This window comes from Talpa europaea (genome assembly GCF_964194135.1).
Source record: "Talpa europaea genome assembly, chromosome: 14".
In the NCBI taxonomy this organism is placed as follows: Eukaryota; Metazoa; Chordata; class Mammalia; order Eulipotyphla; family Talpidae; genus Talpa; species Talpa europaea.
Window position 1 is genome coordinate 25,359,948 of NC_140082.1, and position 22,864 is coordinate 25,382,811.

General features: G+C 33.6%; 1 protein-coding gene across 1 annotated transcript in view; it reads right to left on the reverse strand.

Annotated features, from left to right (window-relative positions):
* Nucleotides 1–22,864, reverse strand: part of MALRD1 (MAM and LDL receptor class A domain containing 1) — a gene marked incomplete at its 3' end in the record, with an annotated part of 364,653 nt that overhangs the window by 310,135 nt on the left and 31,654 nt on the right. The window contains exons 6-10 of the mRNA XM_084254012.1: nt 18,955–19,056; nt 17,565–17,711; nt 15,615–15,781; nt 9,991–10,080; nt 6,866–7,073 (exon numbers count right to left, since the gene is read on the reverse strand). Coding sequence (XP_084110138.1) covers nt 6,866–7,073; nt 9,991–10,080; nt 15,615–15,781; nt 17,565–17,711; nt 18,955–19,056 — 714 coding nt within the window. The remainder of the gene's footprint in view (nt 1–6,865; nt 7,074–9,990; nt 10,081–15,614; nt 15,782–17,564; nt 17,712–18,954; nt 19,057–22,864) is intronic.

Genomic DNA, 22,864 nt, shown 5'->3' on the forward strand with positions numbered 1-22,864 from the left:
TCTAATTTTAAAAAATATGAACAATTTTACCAGTATTTTGAGTAAGTTCATTATATCTTAATAATCAAAGGATCTTCAAATGTCTATAAGCAGGGATGCCTGGTTTCATGACCACATATTTCAGCACTAACATGTCAATAATTAAAACACTGAAGTGCACTATGCAAATAACAACACCACTTAAAGATTTCCTGCATGTCAGTTAAATGTTTAGATCTCATAGTTGGGCTCATTTAGACAGTCAGATAACAGAAATATTATAAGAATTTTTTTATTAACAAATATTAATTTTTCCCTGACATGAATTTCCAAAATATTAAAACAAGTGAATTGACTTGGAATTAACCCTTTGTGAACTTCACCTACTAGGCTACCTCCCCCAATTCTTCTAGGTCAGTTGATGCAATATGGAAATATAAAAAAAAAAATATGTACTGGACTTCTGAAAAGTGCTTGAATGTTCCAAATTTTTGGTTTGAGACTTAGCCAAGGATAATTATGAAAAGATCTTGCATATTACCTAATAGTGAATCAACAAGAAAAATGCTATTCATTTATATACCACACTGTAAATCTACTGTTTCTGGATATGTTTTTTTCTTCCCTCACCTCTGGCTATAGAGTTCATGGAATACTTTGATTAAAAAAAATACTCATAAAAGAAGTTCTTCTGTTTTTCAGTAAAGAACAGTCTTGAGTAAACTATAACCTCTATGTCTCCTGGGTATCCAGAAAATCTTCTGGTCTAGTCTAGACCTTGACCCTCTGTGAACTTCACCTACTAGGCTACCTCCCAATTCTTCTAGGTCAGTTGATGCAATAAGGAAATATAAAAAAAAAAATATGTACTGGACCTCTGAAAGGTGCTTGAATGTTCCAAAATTTTGGTTTGAGACTTAGCCAAGGAATCCTTCCATCTCTGCCCCCACCCAGGAGAATCCCAATTCCTAGAGACATACTTCCCTGGATAAGAAAAACTTTCATGAGTAGAGCAGCCATACAACTGAGTTGCCCAGGATTGCCCCAGTTTATACCTAGCATGACAATTGATAATTCCCCTTTTTCTGCTCACATATTCCTGTTTAGGCAATAAGTTTTATATTAATACACGAAACAAATCCATAAACATAACCATCTTGTTCACTGCAGGCGGCCACTGAAGTAACCAGGCTATACTCCAACTAAGCAAATGTATGTAGCAGCTATAAAACCAATGAGTATGAAAATGCCTCACCAAACCCTTGCACAGATTCTTCACACTGCCTATGTGACTCAATTGCAAAGATGTGAAGAATTTATGCCAAAGTAACTGGATTTTATAAATGTTGAAATGTAGAAAGTTCAAAACATGTCTTTCATCACCTGGATGTTGTACCAGTTAAAATGTCAATCATTATACCTCCCACAGAACACTAAATATCACTGTCCTTTGAAAAATGAAAAGTCACTTTTTTAATCTATCACCGTAAAGATATGTGAAAGCAAATTGGTGCAATCACCTCTGTAATATACTTGGTGAATTGCTCAGATGTTTTACACAATGACATTTGATCTACCACACTTCAAGAATTTTTTTAATATCCTAAAATTTAATAGCATTATAATATAAGCAGGATTTCAGTCACCAGAGTTGAAGTTGTTCCATTAATATTTTTCCTATATAATTAAAAAAAGATGAAGCTATAAATATCTGAAGGAAGCCAGGAGAGCAAACATATTCTTATTGTAGCACCAAAAAATGCCTAGTCATATAAACAAAATGCATTCATTATAAACAGTGTTTGGGTTATTTGATTATTTTTTTTTAAAGATTTATTTATTTATTTGTTTGTTTGTTTGTTTATACAAGCACTGGGTACAGTCAGAAGCACGGGAGGAGGGCGACAGAATTCACCAGAGCCAGAGTGGGGAACAGAACAGGCAGATGGACGAAGTACACTGCTGAGGGGAGCAGCGGGCGGCAGGTAAGGTCTGCGCACCATGTGGGACCCTCCTCCAGTGGCCAGGGAGCAGCCGGAGATCAAACCGGAGCCTCAGAGGCTGCAAGCAGCTTTGCAACCCAGCGCTCAACCGCTGCGCCATGGGGAGGCCTATTTGATTATTTTTAACTATGATAACAGAACAAATTTTCCATTTCTAATCAGAGAATGAGATGCCACTGTTCATAATTTTAGTGAGGTTTCACTAACTTCATCAGAGTAATATTTTTAAATTATAACAAAATGTTCTTACATATTTAGACACTGTAGCATAGTGACAGGAGAAAGGGAATTTTATTGCAACAGTTTAGGAAAAATCTACTGGATCATGAGAATTATAAATATGTATGAATCTTTTAGTTCAAAAAAAGAAAAAAATATGTATGGAAGGAATGAATGTGGAATATTAATATGTTGTTTAATAAGTATGTATTAGATTATAAAATTGCCCTCTGGATATATTTGGTATTTAATAAGGTTTTTAAAAATATGAAAGACATTTAGAGAAGGTATCACAGTAAAAATTTAATATATTTTTCCAAATTTTTTTAGTCCTTGTTAATTTTTATTTTTATTGAAGTAATATTGCATTGTTTCAATGTGCATCACTAAAAATCAACATGTTTATAGTACATTAAATTCACCTCTACAAGTCCAAATCTATTCATTACCATAACACTGTTTCCTCTGTCCTCATATATCCACTTTTCCCTTCTGATAACCACTAACTGGTCTTAGAGTCCAATTAGGTCATATGTTTATTTTCTCTGTATACCACATATGAGTGAAAACATGTCTTTCCCTGGGCTAATTTCACTAAGCATAATACCCTCTAGGTCAATCCTTACTGTTTCAAGTGGCAGGTTTAATCTTTTTTATAGCTGAATAGTATTCCATTGCATACATACCCCACATCTTATTCACTTGTCATTTGACGAGCACTTAGAGTGGTTCCAACTCTTGACTATTTGGTTTATTGAAACATGGAAATGCATATATTTCTGTGATTCATTAGGGTCTACATGTCACAGTTTTGTTAGGCAGGAAAATGTGTTCAGTTTACAACTTCATCAGTGATATTCTCTACTCAGTAAGGGTTATATGACTTCTGGTAAGCTCTTTAAAACTGTTTGAAGTACACCTGCTAGGACCCTGTACACACCACTCACTTTCTCATCAGATGTTGCAGTCTTGCAGGATGACAGCGACAATTCTGCTCTAGGAACCGAGTGTAGGTGTTCCTTGCCAGGTTGGGGCTTGGTACCAAATGCCTCTTTCCTGGAGCTGTAGACTCCACTTGATCACTGCCATCCTTATCTTTCCCCAGAGGCTAGGCTGCTCTGGAATCCTTGGTTTGTGCTACTGGGCCCCTTACCTTTTCTGGCCTCCCGCTGCTGCAACCCCAACAAACAGACAAGACCGCCCTCACTACAACCTGGACCTCCTTCCCCAACCATCGAACCACATGTTTTGCAGATACTTCTCTGGCCTCGGGAACCTCAGATGTGGTGGCCTCTGTTTATGCACTGTGGTGTAGGCCTCTTCCAGGATGGTGGGAGGCTGAGGGAGATCACCCCAAGCACATGGGGCTGGTGCACTGGAAGCACATGGCACATGGGTGCAGTTCCCAGAAGCAAATGGGGGGGCTGCCAGGTTAAGGTCCCCTGGCTGGCTAAGGGGATATTGAACTGCAGCTGCCCACACCCAGGTGGCTCATGGGTCCAGGCAGCAGATTGTGCCACCCTAGGGGCACTGCACCAAGACCTTGCAGCACAGGTTCACTGGCACAGCTACACCTCACTTTGTGGCTGCCTGGCCCGCAGTGCTCACCTGACACATTAAGGCCATAAGTTGTGCCTGCTGGTAGCTGTCCTAGTACTTGGTGTCCATCAGCTCCAGTAATCCTAATCCGGGAAAGACCACAAGACCACCCCCACTGAGGAGGAAGGGGGTGGGGGTGTAGCCCCAGCCCCATACTGCCAGCTGCCCCTGCCTGCCATGTCCTGCCTTGGTATCTGTCTGGTAAGTAGGGGGTACAGACCAGGTACCTAATCATCCAGCACCTTTTCCCCCAGGGAAGCCATATGCACAGCCTAACTATACCCAAAGAGCACATCTCATGTTGAATGAATGCCCTTATGACAAAAGGGGTAAGCACATCTCATGTTGAATGCCCTTATGACACAAGGAAGCCAGCTGGTGGGATGGCTATGGTGATTATGTCATATGTCCTAACACATTAAATTGTATACATTAATTATGTATAGTATTTGCACATCAACTTTACCTTACTAAAAATATTCTTAGTATCTACTGTTTGGAATTACAATGATGCTCTTAGGATTAGTGAAGTGCTGGTAGGTTTCACTGCTATCCTGAAAGGTCCCTGAGTAGTTTCCTTTTTCTTAAGTCTCCTTTCTTTTACATGCCATCTGTTTTCTTTCCCAGCTGTCTCTTCTCTGAAGCCTCTTTGGCACAGCAGTTCTCAAACATTAATGTTCAGAGGATCACCTGGGACATTATTAAAATGTAACTTTTGGTTCTGTAAGACTGAGCTATCGCTTGAGGTTCTGCATTTGCAAAGATCTCCCAGGTGATGCTGGGAGAAGCCACTATACAGCAACACCCTATCAATTAACTGCTTTGGAACAGACACTGGGCTAGATACTTAGTCAACACACCGGTTAAAATAGCATCTAAAAGAAAGAGGAATTTGGTAATGGAAGGATATCTGAATGTGTGTGTCTTTTGGGAAAAACACATTGACTCTTAAAATACTAAATGACAAGATTAACGAATTAATATTTACTAAGTCTCCAGAATATAGTAAGTACTACTGATGCTATCCAAATTGCATATATGAGCAACACTCTCCTAGAGATTCATCCTAAAGTGGGATAAAAAAAACTATAAAAGCAATTTTTTCCTATGTTTCATGAATTTGAAAAAATTCTATTTATGAGAGTCTTGTATTTTAAATACAAATTTGTAAAATACAAATGTAAAAATGTCTGTAAAATGTTTCAAAGTAATATAAATTTCAAAAGGCTGCCTCTTATTTGTAATAATACATAGGCATATGTATATATTCATAAATATACAAAATGCCTTGGTACAGAAAATAATGTAACATAATATTAAGTCTAATAACTAAATTACTACATAATTTCCTCAGAGCAAAAATTATTATATAAAAATTTATGTGAAATATAAATTTTGACATCAAAATATACATTATAGACATTAAATGTATAAATATTATTAATATGCAATATCCCATATATAAAGTTTATCCAAGCAAATATGCCAGGCTTTTTTTATATATTTTTCTTTAGATATCTACATTATTTGAAAAACTTAACAGAATAAAAAGTAACACTATTATTTGAAAAGCACAGACATCTGAGTTATCGTCACACAATGAAAATAGTAGAATGGTATCAAAATACACTCTACTGGAAAAATGCCAGCTATGTAAGCAATGAAACTTCAATACATGAAGAGAAATGGGAAAATATGTCCAGAATCAAATGCTAAAATATCGATTATTACTACCATGGGATTTGATTAAACCAATTTAAAGGAAAACATAAAGAGCCCCTCACCATAGAAGAATAAGAAGCTCAGTTTCAATATACACAATTGGGGAAAAAAAAAACCAATAACAAGAACATATTCATTTTGGTTACTGAAACTGAGAACAATGCAAGTCATTAAGTGAATTTCTTCAGAAGAAATGAACCAAATTTTCTGTTAAAAAATTATGTATAGGATAGAAAGGTAGAAAAATGAATTGCCCTCAGATTATTTTTTTTAATGAATGACAAAGTGAGAACCACCAAAGAATCCATTCAGAGATAATATTGGTAAGTAACTTAAGCTGTGTAAATGCAGTGTTTAGAGTTAGGTGTTTGAGGAGTTAATTAAATTGCCCATTCCAAACAAGCAGATGATTCTTTTCCTTGCTTCCGATCTCCTTTTTCCTGCATTCTTCTCCATTTCCCTTAAAATCCTTAATCACCCATCAACAAAAGGAAACTATACAAAGAGCTTTTCATTAAAAAGGTGTCTATCTTGCTGCAATATTTTTTCTCTTGCTCAACTAAATACCTCACTAAAACACTGAAGCAAAATGTCAAATTTTTTTAATAATTAAAAATAAATATCATTTGTGATATAGGAATTGGATTTATTTTGTTGGAATTCATCATTTCTAAAGAGACTTAAGCATCTTACTTGCTACATTAACTCATATGGTAACCATCACGTAGATTGCAAATTATTTTTTTTCCTTTTAAATATGCTAGACTTGAATAGTAATGGGACTTTTTGGAATCAGTCCTATCAAAAACTATAAAATGGTTGAAAAGAAGGTGTCAGGATTATTCCCCCCACTCATGAATGCCAACCATGACTGACATGATTTCTACAGTCATTGTGGCCACCTGGTAAGCAATGGCAGCCTTCTTCCTCTTCACTCCTTTCCCACAACTTCTTATTTAATTATAAGAATGGAAAAAGTCCTACATTTAATAAGGGTTGGCATGTCTCCAAAGCGGAAAGTACAAAGAGATTCTTTTTCCCAACTCTTTTCCTCTTTAAGCAAACACATACACATTTATACACACACAAACACACACATCCCACTAAGTCACAGTATTCATTTTGTTGAACAAATAGAGATTTTGCAGTGTTAGCAACAAACACCAAAGCGTAAAATTAGCATAGAGACCCACACAAGAAATAGTGCAAATAGCTTCAGAGTGAGAATGTATGTTTATCTTATTTCATACATATTAACTTTGCTTATTTAAAACAAACACTATTAAATTCAACCACAGCCATGAATTAGAGCATGTGAATAAGTAAAGCAATAGCTCACTTACAGCAAGTCACTGGATCTTCATCACTCTCATCAAAACAGTCTTGCTGAGAGTCACAGAGTGATTCTTGGGCTATGCACTGGCCGCTGGCACAAGTGAATTCATCTGCAGAGCAAAGCTTTCTGGATGGAGACTCTGCACAGGCATAGACCCAGAGCTGATCAAGCCCAATAAAACCTTTCTGGTTCAGAGTAGTCCCTTCAAAAACAATCTTCGGGGGAGGGGGGAAATGAGTGGTTTATGAGCTTACAACCTCTTTTAAAAGACAAAAAAGGATAGTAGATATTAAATAATTTTTGAGAAAAAATGTCTGTTTAAAGAGCAAATATATCTGATACAAAGTTCCTATTTGATAAGCCTGATGTACACACATAAGGCCAATGGGCACATTAGATCCACTGAGGACCCTGAAAAATCACCCATCTTTAGACAAAATATAACATCCCACATAACCATCAACAATATCCCTCACTGTGAACGTGTATATGGTCATCATCTTCACAGCTTTATTTTTTCAATATTCCAGGAAAATAAGTATCATCATCACTGATTCTATAAGAGCTATAACTCCTGTTTTTATTTAATTGCTGAAATCAGTATTAAAAGTAATGAAGGGAGGGCCTCCCCTGGTGGTGCAGTGGCTGAGCGCTGAGCTCCGAAGCTGCCCGCAGCCCCTGCAGCGCCGGTTTGATCCCTGGCCACCGGCGAGGGTCCCACATGGCGCACAGACCTCTCCTGACTCACCCCACTGCTCCCCTCAGCAGTGTATTTCATCAGTCTGCCTGTTCTGTTTCCAGCTCTGGCTCTGGTGAATCCTCACCCTCCTGTGCTTCTGACTGTACCCCCAGTGCTTGTATAAATAAATAAATAAATCTTTAAAAAAAAGAAAGTTATGAAGGGAAATGTCAGACAAAGAGTAAAAGACAAAATAAAATAGAAAGTTTTAAAGAATATAAAAATCTATTAATTTTCATAAAAGAATTTCTCCAACAATCAAAGAAGTGCTAATTAAAGAAAATAAATCTCTTATTTAACCAACCTATTAGCTTTACTAGGAGGTTACTGAAAGTATATAATATTAGCGAGTGAAACAACCATATATCACTAGTGAAATGTAAGATAATGTCAAAGTATCAGTATTCCTTGAAGCTCTGCCAAAAGCAGTGATTAGAGAAGTATGAACTGCTGACTATAGCAAATAATTCTATAGAAAATAACTCATGTCCAATATGGCAGTGACTACATAGGGCTACTTCAATTTAAATCAAATTAAATTGAAATCCAATTCTTCCACTATACTAGCCACATTTCTAGTGTTCAGGCGTCACATGTGGCTAGTGGTTACCATATTGGAGAGCACAGATACAGAAAATATCCATTACTGCTATTTTGTTGCACAGCACTAAAGATCTTATTAAGGTGTAGCATTCTAGGAAAGAAGACTACTTCTTAATCTCTTCAATTTAAAGTGTATGAATAAATTTCTTCTTTTCAAAGGCATGAGGAATACATATTTGTTCAGAATTACTTAAATCAAGTTTAGGATTTAGTCTAGAAAATGCTTAAATCATATGTAATAAGAAAAGTTTGTTGTTGTATACTCTCTCTACATGACTATCCTGATATAGAAGTTATCAGACCTGCTGTATATTTTCATAGTAGCGACTATTCAGATATGCAGATATGTCTGTTTCAAAAGTTGATGAGTTTGAACTTTAATTTCAAAAGTTTATCATTATTGAAATGCTACTCACATTTAATAAGCACTTGGAAACTGAGGATAGTCTCAAATTATTTTCTTTATATTTTACTTTGATTTATCCTCTAAATCGATTACAAAACAAACTTCAATATACAGTTTTTTTAAAAAGAAAAACTCCAATCACTTAGTACCTCTTTTAGAAGTTATAAAGATAGGTATCAGTTTAGAAAAATAAATTGGTATCAAAATACTAACTCAATCTATTGTATAAACCTCAACTTTGCTGAGATTTCTATAAAAATACTTTGTTTCAGAAATTCCAACCTCAGCTATAAATGGAGTTCTAAAAATCTGCATGGTTACAGTTCAGTGTCATTTGGATTCTCGCGCTCAGCACCTTGAAAAACGTATGAATACTGTATTACCGTAAAGGAATGAAATTGTTTTCCTATACTATACATACAATCTCTCTCATTACTTTCCACTCACACTCCAATATATTTTGTTTACATCACAAAATGAATGGAATCTTCTATTATTGCACTTCAAAAATAAATTCTAAATAGTAATTCATAATACCAGCTATTAAAATGTTGATGCCATTGAAATTACTATATTTTGTAATGTTGTCTTGATATTAGAGAAGAAAAGACAGGCAAACACTAATAGAAAAGTAAAATATAAATATAGGTATAGATACAGATGTTATCAAATATATATTTCTTCACAATATCAACTCTATATACAAAACAAAATCCCAAATTCATTTTTAAGAGATAGCATTCTCACTGAGATATGTGCATATCAGATGTATCATTGTATAGGTCACATTATCCATGGGTTATAAAAATGTTAATTATGTAATTTACATTTGTATATGTTGTATAGATTTTCAATACTAGTTTATTATTTATCTGTTTCATAATGAAATTGGCTTCCTTGGTTGCAATGGATCGTGTGGAGGGGTGCAAGGGCAGGAGACCATGGAGAATGAGTAAACTTTTAACAATAGTATTCACACTCTGGCTCCTGCACAGAGGAGAAATTCAGCCTGAGATGGATTTGGTACAATAAAAATAGGTAATTTCTCCCCCCAAATATACAAATCGACATCCCTAATTGAAATGCTTATTTCTTTAATTACCTTTTTATTTAATTTTTAATGAAGTACCTTTGTTTTATACCCCTGTTAACATTTTGATAGTATAGGATTTCTCCTATCAGGTGGGGTCACCAAAGCACCTATAATACTCCTCCATAGTCTCTTATGCTACTCCTCCCTCCCTCCATCTTCACCCACCCCTCTGAATAGCTTAGATCTTTGGTCATAAATTCTGACTTAAATTTAGCAATTGGTAATAAATTCACTATTGCAAAGCTAAACATTAAATTTATGATTGAAAAATATCTGCTTTGTCCTTTTTACCTTAAATGTCTTCAGATCTTCTGGTATTGAAACTTCTGCTTTCACCCATTTTCTGTGAGTTGATGTGTTATATGTCCAAAATATTTCTTCCTTTGATTCAAACATAAAAACATTACTCATTCCCCAAATTCCACTCTCATATCACATGCATGCTGTCTTAATTGCATCTTAGTAGCTTTTACCCTGCCTATATATTACACGCAAGGAAACCGAACGCATTTATTAAAAAAATAAAACCTGCTTTTTTTTTTTAAAGGAAGATGGAAGTGGGAAGGGTTGAATAAATAGACACAGAAGATTTCTAGCATAGTGAAAATGCTCTGTGTGATAATATAATGGAGGGTACATGTCATTATACATTTGTCCAGACATACACAGGGTACGACACCAAGAATAAAGTCTAATATCACATATGGATTTTGGGTGATGATGATGTGTTCAGTTTACATTCCTTAGTTATACAACAAATATAGCTCTATAGTACAGGATGTTGATGATGGAAAAGGTTACACATGTGTGACAGGGAATGTGGACACTCTTTATGTTCCCCTTAATTTTTCTGTGAAACTAAAACTGCTTTATGAAAGTAACCTTTTATAAGAATAAGGAAGTAAAGCATGTCAATATAATAAAGATGCTTGTATTTTATGATGGGCAATGAAACAATAAAAATTTGAGTGGAATCTTACAGTACTGCACTTTAAAAGTAAAATTATAAACATCAATTCAGAGTATCAGTTATTCACGTTGATCCCACTGACATTGCTGTATTATAGGCCATTACCATATTAGAAAAGAAAGAAATGATTGGCAAACATTTAATATAAAAACTTTAGGTATCGTCATATATATTTTCCACATAATCTAAATATAAATATTTTCACGTGTGGGAGAATTTCATTATAAGTTACAAATAATATAATTATGTTCTGGAGATTATATTTCTACATTTTGAATCTTCTAGTTAGTCTATAAAAGAGATTATTATGTCTTCTAGGGTATGCTATGTCATTCATCTGTAAAATAACTTCCCAAATTGTGAAATGCTTGCCAAATTATGTCACTATATGCAGTGAGGGAAGATACTCATTAAAAGTCTGTAACATAGTTCAAAATTTAGCCTATGGTATTGGGCTTTATGCTTTGAAATAATCCTATTTTTCTTTAGATTTTATCATTCTAATTAATTTGGCATTTCCCTTGACAGGATAGACCAGACTGTTCAGAATATTTGCCTATACAACACACTGCATTTTCACATATAAATAAAGTAAAAATGCAGACAGTACCATAAACATTTCTTGGGTTGAACTCTGTGCCCTCCTATGCTATGAAATAGGAAACAGCACTGAAAAGTGACATCTAGTTGTAATTCAAATGACTCATGGCATTCATACTCCTTCAGACTCTCTAAAGCATTTATCTCCTCACTCAGGTTCATGTATTTCATACATACCCAAGATTTTCTAAAAATGAATTTATTTTTAACTTAGTCCTTTCCCCTCTGATGTCTACTCCAAATTTTCAAGTCTTAAATATTTCAAAAAATAATCTAAAACCACCAAAATATATTTCATTACTCATCTGTATAAACTCTTAAGACTTCCACAAGATAATAAAACATAGACATATTTGCAATTGATAGGTAGACATATTTGTAACTGATAGGTCCCAAGTCACATCAAGATGAACTAGCTCTATGAAAAGTTGATATATACAAATACGTTTATTTTATTTCTGGTGCAACTTCAGTTACTTAGCATTAAGATACTTATATTCCCCACAGATGCTTTTATTGGCATGGCTAAGCAAGTTGTATTCATCACATTCTCTCATTTTCATTTTATGAGAATAATTTGAAACTGTCGTACTCCTTTTCAAAATGACTAATTAATCCCCCTGTATTTTACCTGAAGAATGCATTTAAATATTTTTTTTGGAAAAGATAAAGATTTCTTTCTTAATTTAAATGACTTCATACACTAAATTAATGGTATATTGTGAATAGAATACAGATTTTTCTACCATATTTTCTTGCAAAGTGGCAGAAGCAATGAAAAAGTAAAGTACTTTACTCCAACTAGATAAATTCAGCTCTCATTGCATTTATACCCTTACTCTCAGATTTTTATCTAGTTACATTCAACAGGTGACAACACAAAAATAAATCCACAGTTCAAAAGTTTTTCAAGTGAAGTTCTAATTTTCTGTTATCTTAAAATCAGCCAATCAATGAAAAAATTTAAAAATGTCTTTGCTCCCCTCAACCAGAATCAATAATGCCATTTTATCTTTCAAGAAAAATATTTATTACTAGATCTCTTGGAGATCTCAATTTGCACTTCTTTCTTCCAGTAAAGAAATCAATGGTAGCAAATTCAATATGGTTGTTTTATTTAAGTACTTTTGATTGTATTTGGGGATAAGACAATGTACTTTTGGTAACTCAAGGAAAGCATATTATGACTGTTAAGACTATCATAAAAGAAAAGATACTTTCTAAGGTCTTATCTTTCCTCCCAATATTGTACATTTCTTATTCGCTAATGGGAATTTAGAAAATACATTCTTGATTCACTGACATGGGAATGTTCATTGAGATAAAATATAGGCTGTTGCTATGATTACTATCTTGTGGATGATGGACAAAAACCTAAACAAAGGCATTAGATGGCACAAACTTGAACTGCTACATACATACTGACTCTTTTAAAAGAGTCAGCTTTGTTTTTAACAGCTTGTCTCTTGCCTACTTTTTTACTACTGAAGTTCTAATGTTCTCCTAAGATAAAGTGACCTTGGCATTTTCACTAGATAGTTCTTGGTTTACATGCATGTAGTCTAAATTTTTTTATACTATTATGGATTATATAAGTGGTCATTTTTATCAGAGATAATTTTGTAAATTATATGCTTGGAGTCCTATCTAAGCTTGTGATAAAACATCAACTTGTAACTTAAATGTAGTTTGAGGCAGATTTTCTATTGGTAAACATGTTATATGCATAAAGCGTAATAAATATAGTGCCAGAAAAGATATTGTCTTACAGAACACAGCAGAATGCTGAGTAAACTAATGAATAAAACATTAGTCAACACTCTGAGATACATACCCAGTTGGTTCAGACTAACACTCTAGGTTAGTTTTCCATGATTCTCTTCTTTTCTTATAATGTGAGGGGTAGAATTGAAACCAAAGTCAATTTTCCCTCAGGCCCTCCACCAAAGGGGAAAATAACTTGTTTATTTTTTTCTTTTAAGGCTTGTTTTCACAGAGGCAGAACTTAACACTTATCTGAAAATGAAACAACCGACCATGTACACAAGCAATTATCCTTGGGCGCCAAACCAACCAGAACTAAGAGAACACCATTGGCATCAAATAAAACTGAAAAGAGGGTGGCTATTCAGACTGTATTTAGAGAGAAGAGGTTCATCAACAGGAATCCCAAGAATCCCATTAGCTAAAAAAGTTTCTCCATACTTGAACATAAATGGGCCAGTTTATGACTAACCATTCCTACTTTACCAAATCTCACAGCTTCCACATTCCTAACTCCCCCCCACCCTCTTCCTCCAGTCCTATAAAAGTCCTGCCTGCTTCAGACTAAAGATGCAGATTTGAAGTTTTCCTCCCGTCTTGCTGATAAATCTTATAATAACTTTCTTTTATCAAAAATCAGTATCATGGTGTTGGTTTCTATGTGCATCAAGCAATAAGCCCATTGCTTAGTAACAGAATCTTAACTCCATTGTTATTATATGTGGTATCTGAAGCCAATTTGTTTCATTCTTTTCATGTACATCCCCAAAGCCACAAGAGGGATAATATTACTTATTTTCAATAATTCGTAATTCCATATTACCTATATTGAAACTTTTAAAGTCCATCACTGGAGTTCAGGACATTAAAATAATCCACAAGATTAGAAAAATACATGTTGCAAATTTCTACTTAAATTTAGGGTAAGATTGCATCAACATTAAATGAATATTTAAAAAAATTACTTGCCATGTGAAAAGAACTATTATAGATCTATATAATATATATTAAAGCAGCTTTAATTATAATATAAACAACAAAATTATTCTAATTTTTTTACTATGCTTCTGGGCTTCATTCACATGACTCAGTTTACAATATCTGAAATATTGAAGCATGAATGATAAACATATCTAGATAAAGTTTTACCTTTTCTTGGTAAAATTTCTCCCATGTGTTTGGAAAGTTTAGAGTAATACAAAAAAGGCAGGGCAATGCTTTCACCCATTCAGCCACTCACACCTTACCACAAAATTGAATGAAAAATACCAAATAGATTCTAGAGCAGCGGGCTACCAAGTACTACTACAAAAATATTATAAAAATAATAAAGTGGTAGAATCTAGAAGTTGTGTCTTATCCACATAAATCAGATCATCCAGTGATAGTACTCATCCAAATTTATGCCTCAGAATGTCCTGGAAAAGAAGAGCCAAGAAAAGAATACCAGACATGATAGAAGGGGAATGGAGTGGGTAAATGTAGTAAAGGGAGTTAATTATATGGCAGAGAATAGAAACTAGTCCTTTGGTGATGATCATAATGTAGTATGTATAGATATTTTAAAACAATACAACTTTAATAAAAAAATTAATCACACAAAAGGAAAAGAGAAAGGTGATATGATAAAATGAGAACAAAAAGAGAGTTTCCCTTGAATTTTCAAATATCTTGGTAATAAACATTCTGATACTAGAGAATAATGATGACACTTCAAATTTCTGAAGAAAATGCTATTGACAAATGGTTAGTAGCTCTTAGTAAGTATAGCTAATAAACTAACTTTTGTTGATAAATGAACCTAATTGTTGGCATTTGGAAGTTTCAGTGGGATTTGTTCAAAGTATCCTGAGCTAAAGGAAAATGACATGGATGCTTTCACCCTTTCTTTTTCCAATGTCAGAATTCCTGCAATTATTGTCAAATATTTCCCATTTCTAGAATGACTGCTCTTCATCCATATGATTTTTTAGTCCTAGCTATAATTATTCTTTATAATAGAAATTCTTCAAGTATCCTCTGTAATTTCCCATTTATAGAGGATTTTCAGCTAAAAGTTAGATGTAAAACATGTGATTTTTTTTTATTCACAAGCATTATTGCTACAGCTTTCACTCTTCCAGATGTGCCATTTTTCAAAAGATACATGTGCCTATATTTAATCAACAATTAACAGTTTTTAAATTCATAACTACTGCTGTTAGAATAATTTACTTTTATCATATCTATACCCTCAATGATACATAGCTCTAAAATCCAGAAGAGATTACAGAACTTCAATACAGAGCTAACAAGATACATCCTTGACATTTCATTTTATTAGAACTTAGTTCCTTCAATAAATTTCTATGAATTTTAAAAATTGTATGAAATAATATTACACAGATATCACATTAACTTTTTCACATGATTGTATTTCCTAAACTGGCTTCTTAAGAATTTGTTTTTAAAGATATACCAAATATAGTCCAGTTAAAGAATACCTAAAGCCTACACACAACTCTGTAATACAAATGCAAATTGCCAAGAATAGAATTTCATCTAGTCAATGAATTTTAAATAAGTACAAGTTTCTTCTTACCTTATTATTATATAGCCCTACTCTCAGAACACTGTTTTCCATAAAATAATAGAATTGAAGACGGCAACTCTTGCCCAAGCAATGACACACAGAACTATTGAGATAAGCCCTATTGTCTGGTTGGGTAACGGTAGAAGCAGTCTTAACACTTATCCACATAGAATAACCTGAAAAATAAAGGAAAGGTCATCCATTTTTTTTAAAAAAGTCAAATAATTTCTGTTTGAATATCATTATTTTATTTTTGAAATTTTCAAAACCAACTGAAACACAAATGTTTTATTAGAAAGGATAATATATTTTTAAATCATTACATCATTTACAAGTTATGTTTTCATGTCCATATGTGATTTCTAAAATTCATTGACTTATGCCCCTAATTTCTGAAATCAAAGCTTGATAATATCATCAATATGAAATTCATTATTCTTATAAGAAACCTACTGATAAATAAGCAGGATTTATAGAAAAGGGAACACATATACACTGTTGGTAGAAATATAAATTGATACAGTCACTGTGGAGCATAGTATGGAAGTCCTCAAAACATTAAAAATAGAACTACCGTGAGGTCCAGCAATTTCACTTGTGAGTATTTATCCAAAGGAAACAAAACTATTATCTTGAAAATATATATACATCCATTGAAATACATCCATTGAAGCATTAGTTACAACAGTCAAGCTATAGAAGCAACCTATGTGCCCATTGATGGCTGAATGCATTAAGAAATATATGCAAATAATATATGAATATTATTTGGCCATAAAAAGAAGGAAATCCTGCCACTGGCAAAAACATAGATGGACCTTGAGACATTTTCCTAAGTGAAATAAGTCAGGTAGAAAAACACAAATGCTGTATGATCCAACTTATACATAGAATCTCAAAAAGAAAAAAGTCAAATACAAAGGACAGTTAATAAAGTAGTTGTTAGAGTTTTGGTATGTGGTAGAGTTTGGTGAAATGAGTGAAGGAGTTCAAATATCTCATAACTTCCCATTATAAGATAAATAATTTGTGGAATGTAATATAGTCATCATTACTATAGTTAATAATATAGTTAATAATACTGCATAGAACATCTGAACATCACTAAGAGAGTAAATCCTTAAAGTTACCATCACAAGAAAAATTACAGCTATATACGGTATGGATATAACTTAAACTTATTGTGATAACCATTTTTCAGCATAAACATATGTCAAATTAGTAAGTTGTACAAATGAAACTAATGCAATATTATATGTCAATTGTATCACAACATAAATTTTTCTAAATGGATCAAGTTCTTTCTATTCCAGAAGACCAAAGTACTGGAGCACTTTCAGTTTTATTAACGAAATATAACATAAAAAATATGCTAAAATGTAAAATATCCATAAAATTATATAAAAATTAAAGGATACAAACCTGTGTGAGTAGAAAAATAGAAACAAAAGACTAACAACTAATGAACTTAGCAGACCAAAGAAGGCATACAGATGGCAAATAAGCATATAGATATTCCATATCATGTCATCAGAGAAATGCAAATTAAAACAACAGTACTTGCTACACTCCAGTTAGACTGGCAAAACCAATGGGGAGAAAAAGAAAGAAATCACAAATTTAAAGTCAGACTAAGAGGAAGAAACATATTATTACTAATACAGTGATACGGAGAGTTAGTGGGTTGATAATAGTTTTTAATAATTTTCCTTTTTTTTCCCATAAAATCTATTATCTCTCCTGATGATAAGAAACTAACAAAATTTAGAATAATTAAAATTATTAATCTAGTATAATTAACAAGGCAGAAATACAGGTATTTTTCACTTTCTATATTAATGGCACAATATAGCTTTAACAAAATACATTCAGACCCCTGACTAAATGTTTTCACATTAGTCACAATATATCACAATTCTAAAAACAATATATAAGAAGTATTAATTTTTTTTATCCCACCTTCCTCATCATGATTTTGATCCTGCTGAGGTGTAGATGCTAGTACAGGCTCTTCTCTTACTTTTGTGCGCATCCAGGAATTTTGCCCAGTAGATGCTTCTGATGTCCAGTCACACATGTCAATTTCAAATCCACACACTTGACACACTAAAGAAAGAAGAAAAGGATCTTGGTGGACTATCAGTCCTTTACAGTGACTGTTTAACTTAACCCTTCACCCCTCTTCTACTCCCGCCCGACACACAAAATTCATATCTGAAACTTTGATTCAATAAGCCTAGAGTATACCACCACATGTGCTTTTCAAAAGTTCATTTGATCCAGATGGTTATCACTTCCAAATAAGAATAAAAAAATAGATAGAGGTTTCCACATTTTCTTGTGTCATTGTCTTAGTTAAAATTTTTCTTTTCTTTTTATATATGTGTGTATACACACACACACACACAAACACACACATACATCATTATTCATTTTTGTACAATGTATACTTTCTCCTCTCAGGTGTAGTCCCCATAAAATTCCCATCACCAGTTCATCCGTGAATCATCATCATAGTCCCTTGTGCTCTTCCTTCCCCCATTTTGATCCCTCTGCCTCCTGCTCCCTTGCAGAATGACCCTGATGTTTAGTTATCTGTACATTTTTTTATTTTTTATTGCAATTTTTTTCCTGATCCCTTATTTGGTTCCCCTATATTCCTCCTATAGGTGAAACAGTCAGATATTTTTCTTTTTCCTTCTGGCTTATTTCACGGAGCATACCTGCACCCCTATGCTTACTGCAGCACTATTTATAATAGATAAGATATGGAAATAACCCCAAATTCTCAGAAATAGGTGACTGGATCAAGAAGATGTGGTATATATACACAAGGTAATACTATTCAGCAATCAAACAAGATAAATCCATGCCATTCACAGCAACATGGATGAACTGAAAGGGATTATGCTTAGGTACAATTTTTTAAACTGCATAGACCTGATCTTACTTTTTGGAGCAGTTGGGTTATTTATTCATTTATTTTTAACAGAGGTAATATTGGGATAACCCCATCAGGTATTACCACCATAGTGTGTCCACTAACAACTGACTCAACCACAGTTTAAATCACTATTTACTACTGCATTGATATTTTAAAGAATAAATATTATATGTAATTCCAAGATAGTATTTAATGGAACTGTTTTTCAAAACAACATCAAATTTGACATATTTACTTACCACCTTCATCTTTTAAAAAAAGCTACAGACTTCTAATAACACTGCAGCTAAAACTAGGACATAAATGTCCACAAAGTGAGTAGCTCTACTAGTTGTCTTAATTCCTAAGTAGTGTTCTGAATCTCAAGATGGTCTGCACACTAACAGGATGTGGGTTCACACTTACACTTCAATCCTTCATCTGTTGAACCAAATCGACACAGACTTGTATCTGGATAGCAGAGATCCTCCTTGGTATTTGACACTTCTTCACATGGTAAATTTTCATCTGCTAAATGTAAAAGATGACAGGAAGTGAGATGCAGGTGCAACTGGAAATATCTGTATATTTCTCAAAATATTACCTCTTGTTCTATTAAACATTTTCCACCCAACTCCTCTCCATGACACATCTTCCCTTATGCAACTCCATTACACACAGACACAGAGAAAACCATTTGATGCTTCTGTATATTAATCAGATCTCTGTTGTGACTGTCAACCTCCAAAACCAAATCTTCCATGTTTCTACAGCAGTAGCTTCTGTACTAATGTGGAAATTAATAGTCTATTATTAGAAAGATAATTGGACATGTGTCAAATATAATATATGATGTCCTTTTCAACTGGAAGCTGTGTCTTCCCTGGGACTACTTTCCCTGAAGTCCTCTCAAATGGTACTGTTTATCTTCCCAGCAGCCCTCCTCAAAAAAGATTTTAAGGTGGAATAGGTGTCCTACCTGTCTCCACTGCCACTTTCAGATGCTTCACACTCTCTCACCTCCCTAAATGCCCAAGTTTTGAATCTCTTGGTATTAAATGCTGTCCCAACTTGTTACAGTCACCTGCAGACACGGGTACACTAACCCTCGGTTCTTGAAGATTTTAACTCTTGGCTCACTGTCATTCTTTGTCATTTCAATGTTCACTTTCTCCTTGCCCTTCATTTCTGATTTTTTTTTCTTCTTGGTAATCTGAAGAACATTGGTGAAAAATAACCTGTGACCACTCATCTGAGTGGTGTCATTATTAGTAATGATAGCACTTTATCTTAATTATGAATGATTCACTCCCCAACCATCACCCCTACTATCTCTCCAGTTCATTCCCTGCATCTCAACTCTGAAAATTTGAAAGCATGAGGCCCTGCAAGCTAATGATCCTACAATCTTTTATCCTTTCATTCAATTCCTTTCATCAGATCTTCATTTCTTTTCTTGCAATACTAGGCAAGTCATCCTCTGACCCATCTCATACGTCATATGCTAAGGACAAAACCTCTGGTAGGATGCCCCTCTGTATAGTATAAGTGCCTGATAATTTTTTTTATTGTAATGTGAGTACCTGACATTAAGCTTTTGATCACTAAGGCATCTATTCCAAACACACCCATCTACAATAAACATATTGCCAGCTACACAACTAGATAAAGATTCAGGCTGCCCCATTCATGAAGTTCTTTATTTTTCAGAAAGCCCCAGTTGACTGAGATAATACGACCTTTTGATTTGCTGCTTGCTTTTCTCTTTTTGGTCTTTAACTCTTAGTCTTATGTTTTAAACTCACCAGTAAAGAGTGAATCCACAACATCCTACCCTTGAACCCTACAAAAATAGAAGTCAGGTCCTCTCCCACATCACTCTCTGTCCCTAACACCTTGATGAATGGCTGGGTCTATTGTATGCCCTCCAGGACTTGTGAGTAATAAAGCATGACTTTTCAAAGTTCCTTGATGACTGTTGCTAAAGTCTATCTTGTAATCATAATAAGACCACAACAGTCAACCAATCACAATATTAGCTCAGGCAATATCTGTAGGAATTCGTACAGGTCTAGCTGTACTTTCAGGAATATAGAGATAATTTGTGATTTTTGCTGTCCTTGTCCCATGATTATCTTTAATGATGTGAGTCAGATTATGCCTCTTTTCTGCTCAAAATCCTTCCATGGGTATCTGCATGAAGTATATGGAAAAGTCCTCATACAAACCAAGCAAACTCGCCTTGAGTACTTTGCACTTATAGGTCCTATATACATGAAGCTCATTCCCTCAACTCCTTGACTTGGTTGCACAGAAAATGTATTCCTCAAATGACCTTGTCTGACTACTTAAAACTTCACCTCACACTCACCTTTGTCAATTATTACCTCAGTTTTCTGTTTTATTGGTTCCCCATAGCACATATTACCACTTGACATAGCATATGTATTTTTAATTGCTTGTTTAGTGTCTTTCTCTCCCTAGCTGAAATATAAGGTCTACAAGTGCAGGGATAATTATTCATGTCTCCACTGCTGTCTGCCCAGTATCTACAAAAATTCTTAGAACATAGATATTCAATATATACTTGCTTAATGAATGAATAAAATAAATGACATAAGAGTAATTTAACAATATTTCAAAATATTATAATCTATATAAATTATTTGCATTTTTTATTTGGAATAAAATTGAAGCAATTGGTTAGGAAACTGATTTATGAATAACATCCGTAATCTGGTTTCTCATAATGGAAGTTTACAAATGAATATGCCAAGTCTGTTGAATGTAAGATCTATTGAAAATAAACTACATATGCAATTAAGGGAATATGGGCAATAAATGAAAATAAGATTACACAATAACAATTATTGTGAAATAATTAAAACTGTAATTTTTATAGATTTATATAATAGCTATGAATCTTCTTCCCCCAGAGCAACATAATTAAATATTGGCCATAGTTCAATTAAATGTTGTTTATAATCTCTAGATTTTTACTATTTATACCAGACCAAAAACCCACAACACTGTTATAAACAAAAAGAGCAAATATTCAAATATAAATTTATAAAATTAAAAGTATAACTTATGTCAATTAATATTAAATATCTTTCGCTAATGTCAACCAATTTTACTGCTTTTGACTCCCAAACTGGAATTTGCAACCATAAAAGAAAGTTGTCAATTCATCTCCATCTCCTGGACAGCTCTTTTTATTTTAGTGTATTCAATCCCTGAACTCTAAGCTATTTTAAAAAGTCAATTATTTTATTTATATTCATTTTCTCTCCCCACACTCTCTGTCTCTCTCACACACTGTACCATAATCTGACTCTAGAATTTTATTTGGGGGTTTTAAAATACTCTATCAATGATCCATCATCATCAGGATGAAAATTTGCTAACCATTTCAAGATCACTCTACCAACACAGCCACATGTCTAGAGCCTGCCATCAAATTTTATCTTGCAAAAACAGGTTATGTGAAATTGGCCAAACTCCTCAGACAGTAGAAAATAAAATCCAAGTCTCAAGGCCATTGCAGTAAAAATTATAATTAGCACCCAATTTGACTCAAGGGGGTTTACACAGTTTCTTTCTAAATTTTCTTCAATTAGTAATGGATTTTAATGAACAGTTATTACATATTTAAAAGGTAGCTAGAAGTTCATGAAACAAAAAAGGTAAGTAGATCCTTAGCTATTTAACTGGATAATAGTATAAATCATTCAAATTCTAATTAAGGAATGATTTGTGTATTGGTGGTCTTTACGAAATAGACTAAGGCAAAGTCTTAGCTACTCAATCTTACAATAGTCACAAAATATTCAGAATATTCTGATTAAGACCAGAGCATGCAATCTTTATTAAAAAAATTATACACAATTTATTCAAGAATCAATGTTAATCACAAATCAGAGAGTAAGCACATTCTAATTTTATCACAGTCACCAACTTTATTTTTTTTCACACTTGATACTTTGATAAATTCTAAATAGAGCCTTCTTTTACAAGTATACAGTGAATGTTCATATCTTGGGAAAGGCAGTTTTTAGAACTATACTCTTAAGTTATGGGACTTGTCTCAAGAATTTCTCTAATGTTAGAGAAAGAATTTAGTTTTATTGTCCAATTTACACTATGTTCAGAAGCCATGGAAGCAAAATTAAGTACTTTTATAAAATTACATTTTTAAAGGAGAAATAAATATATGTGGTAAAATGATAGGTATGATTTTCCAGAAAAGATACTTAATAATCTATGTACTAGCTTCTTCATTTTCAGAATGTTTTCAACCTTAAAAATTACCATTTCTTGCAAATGGCCAACAGGC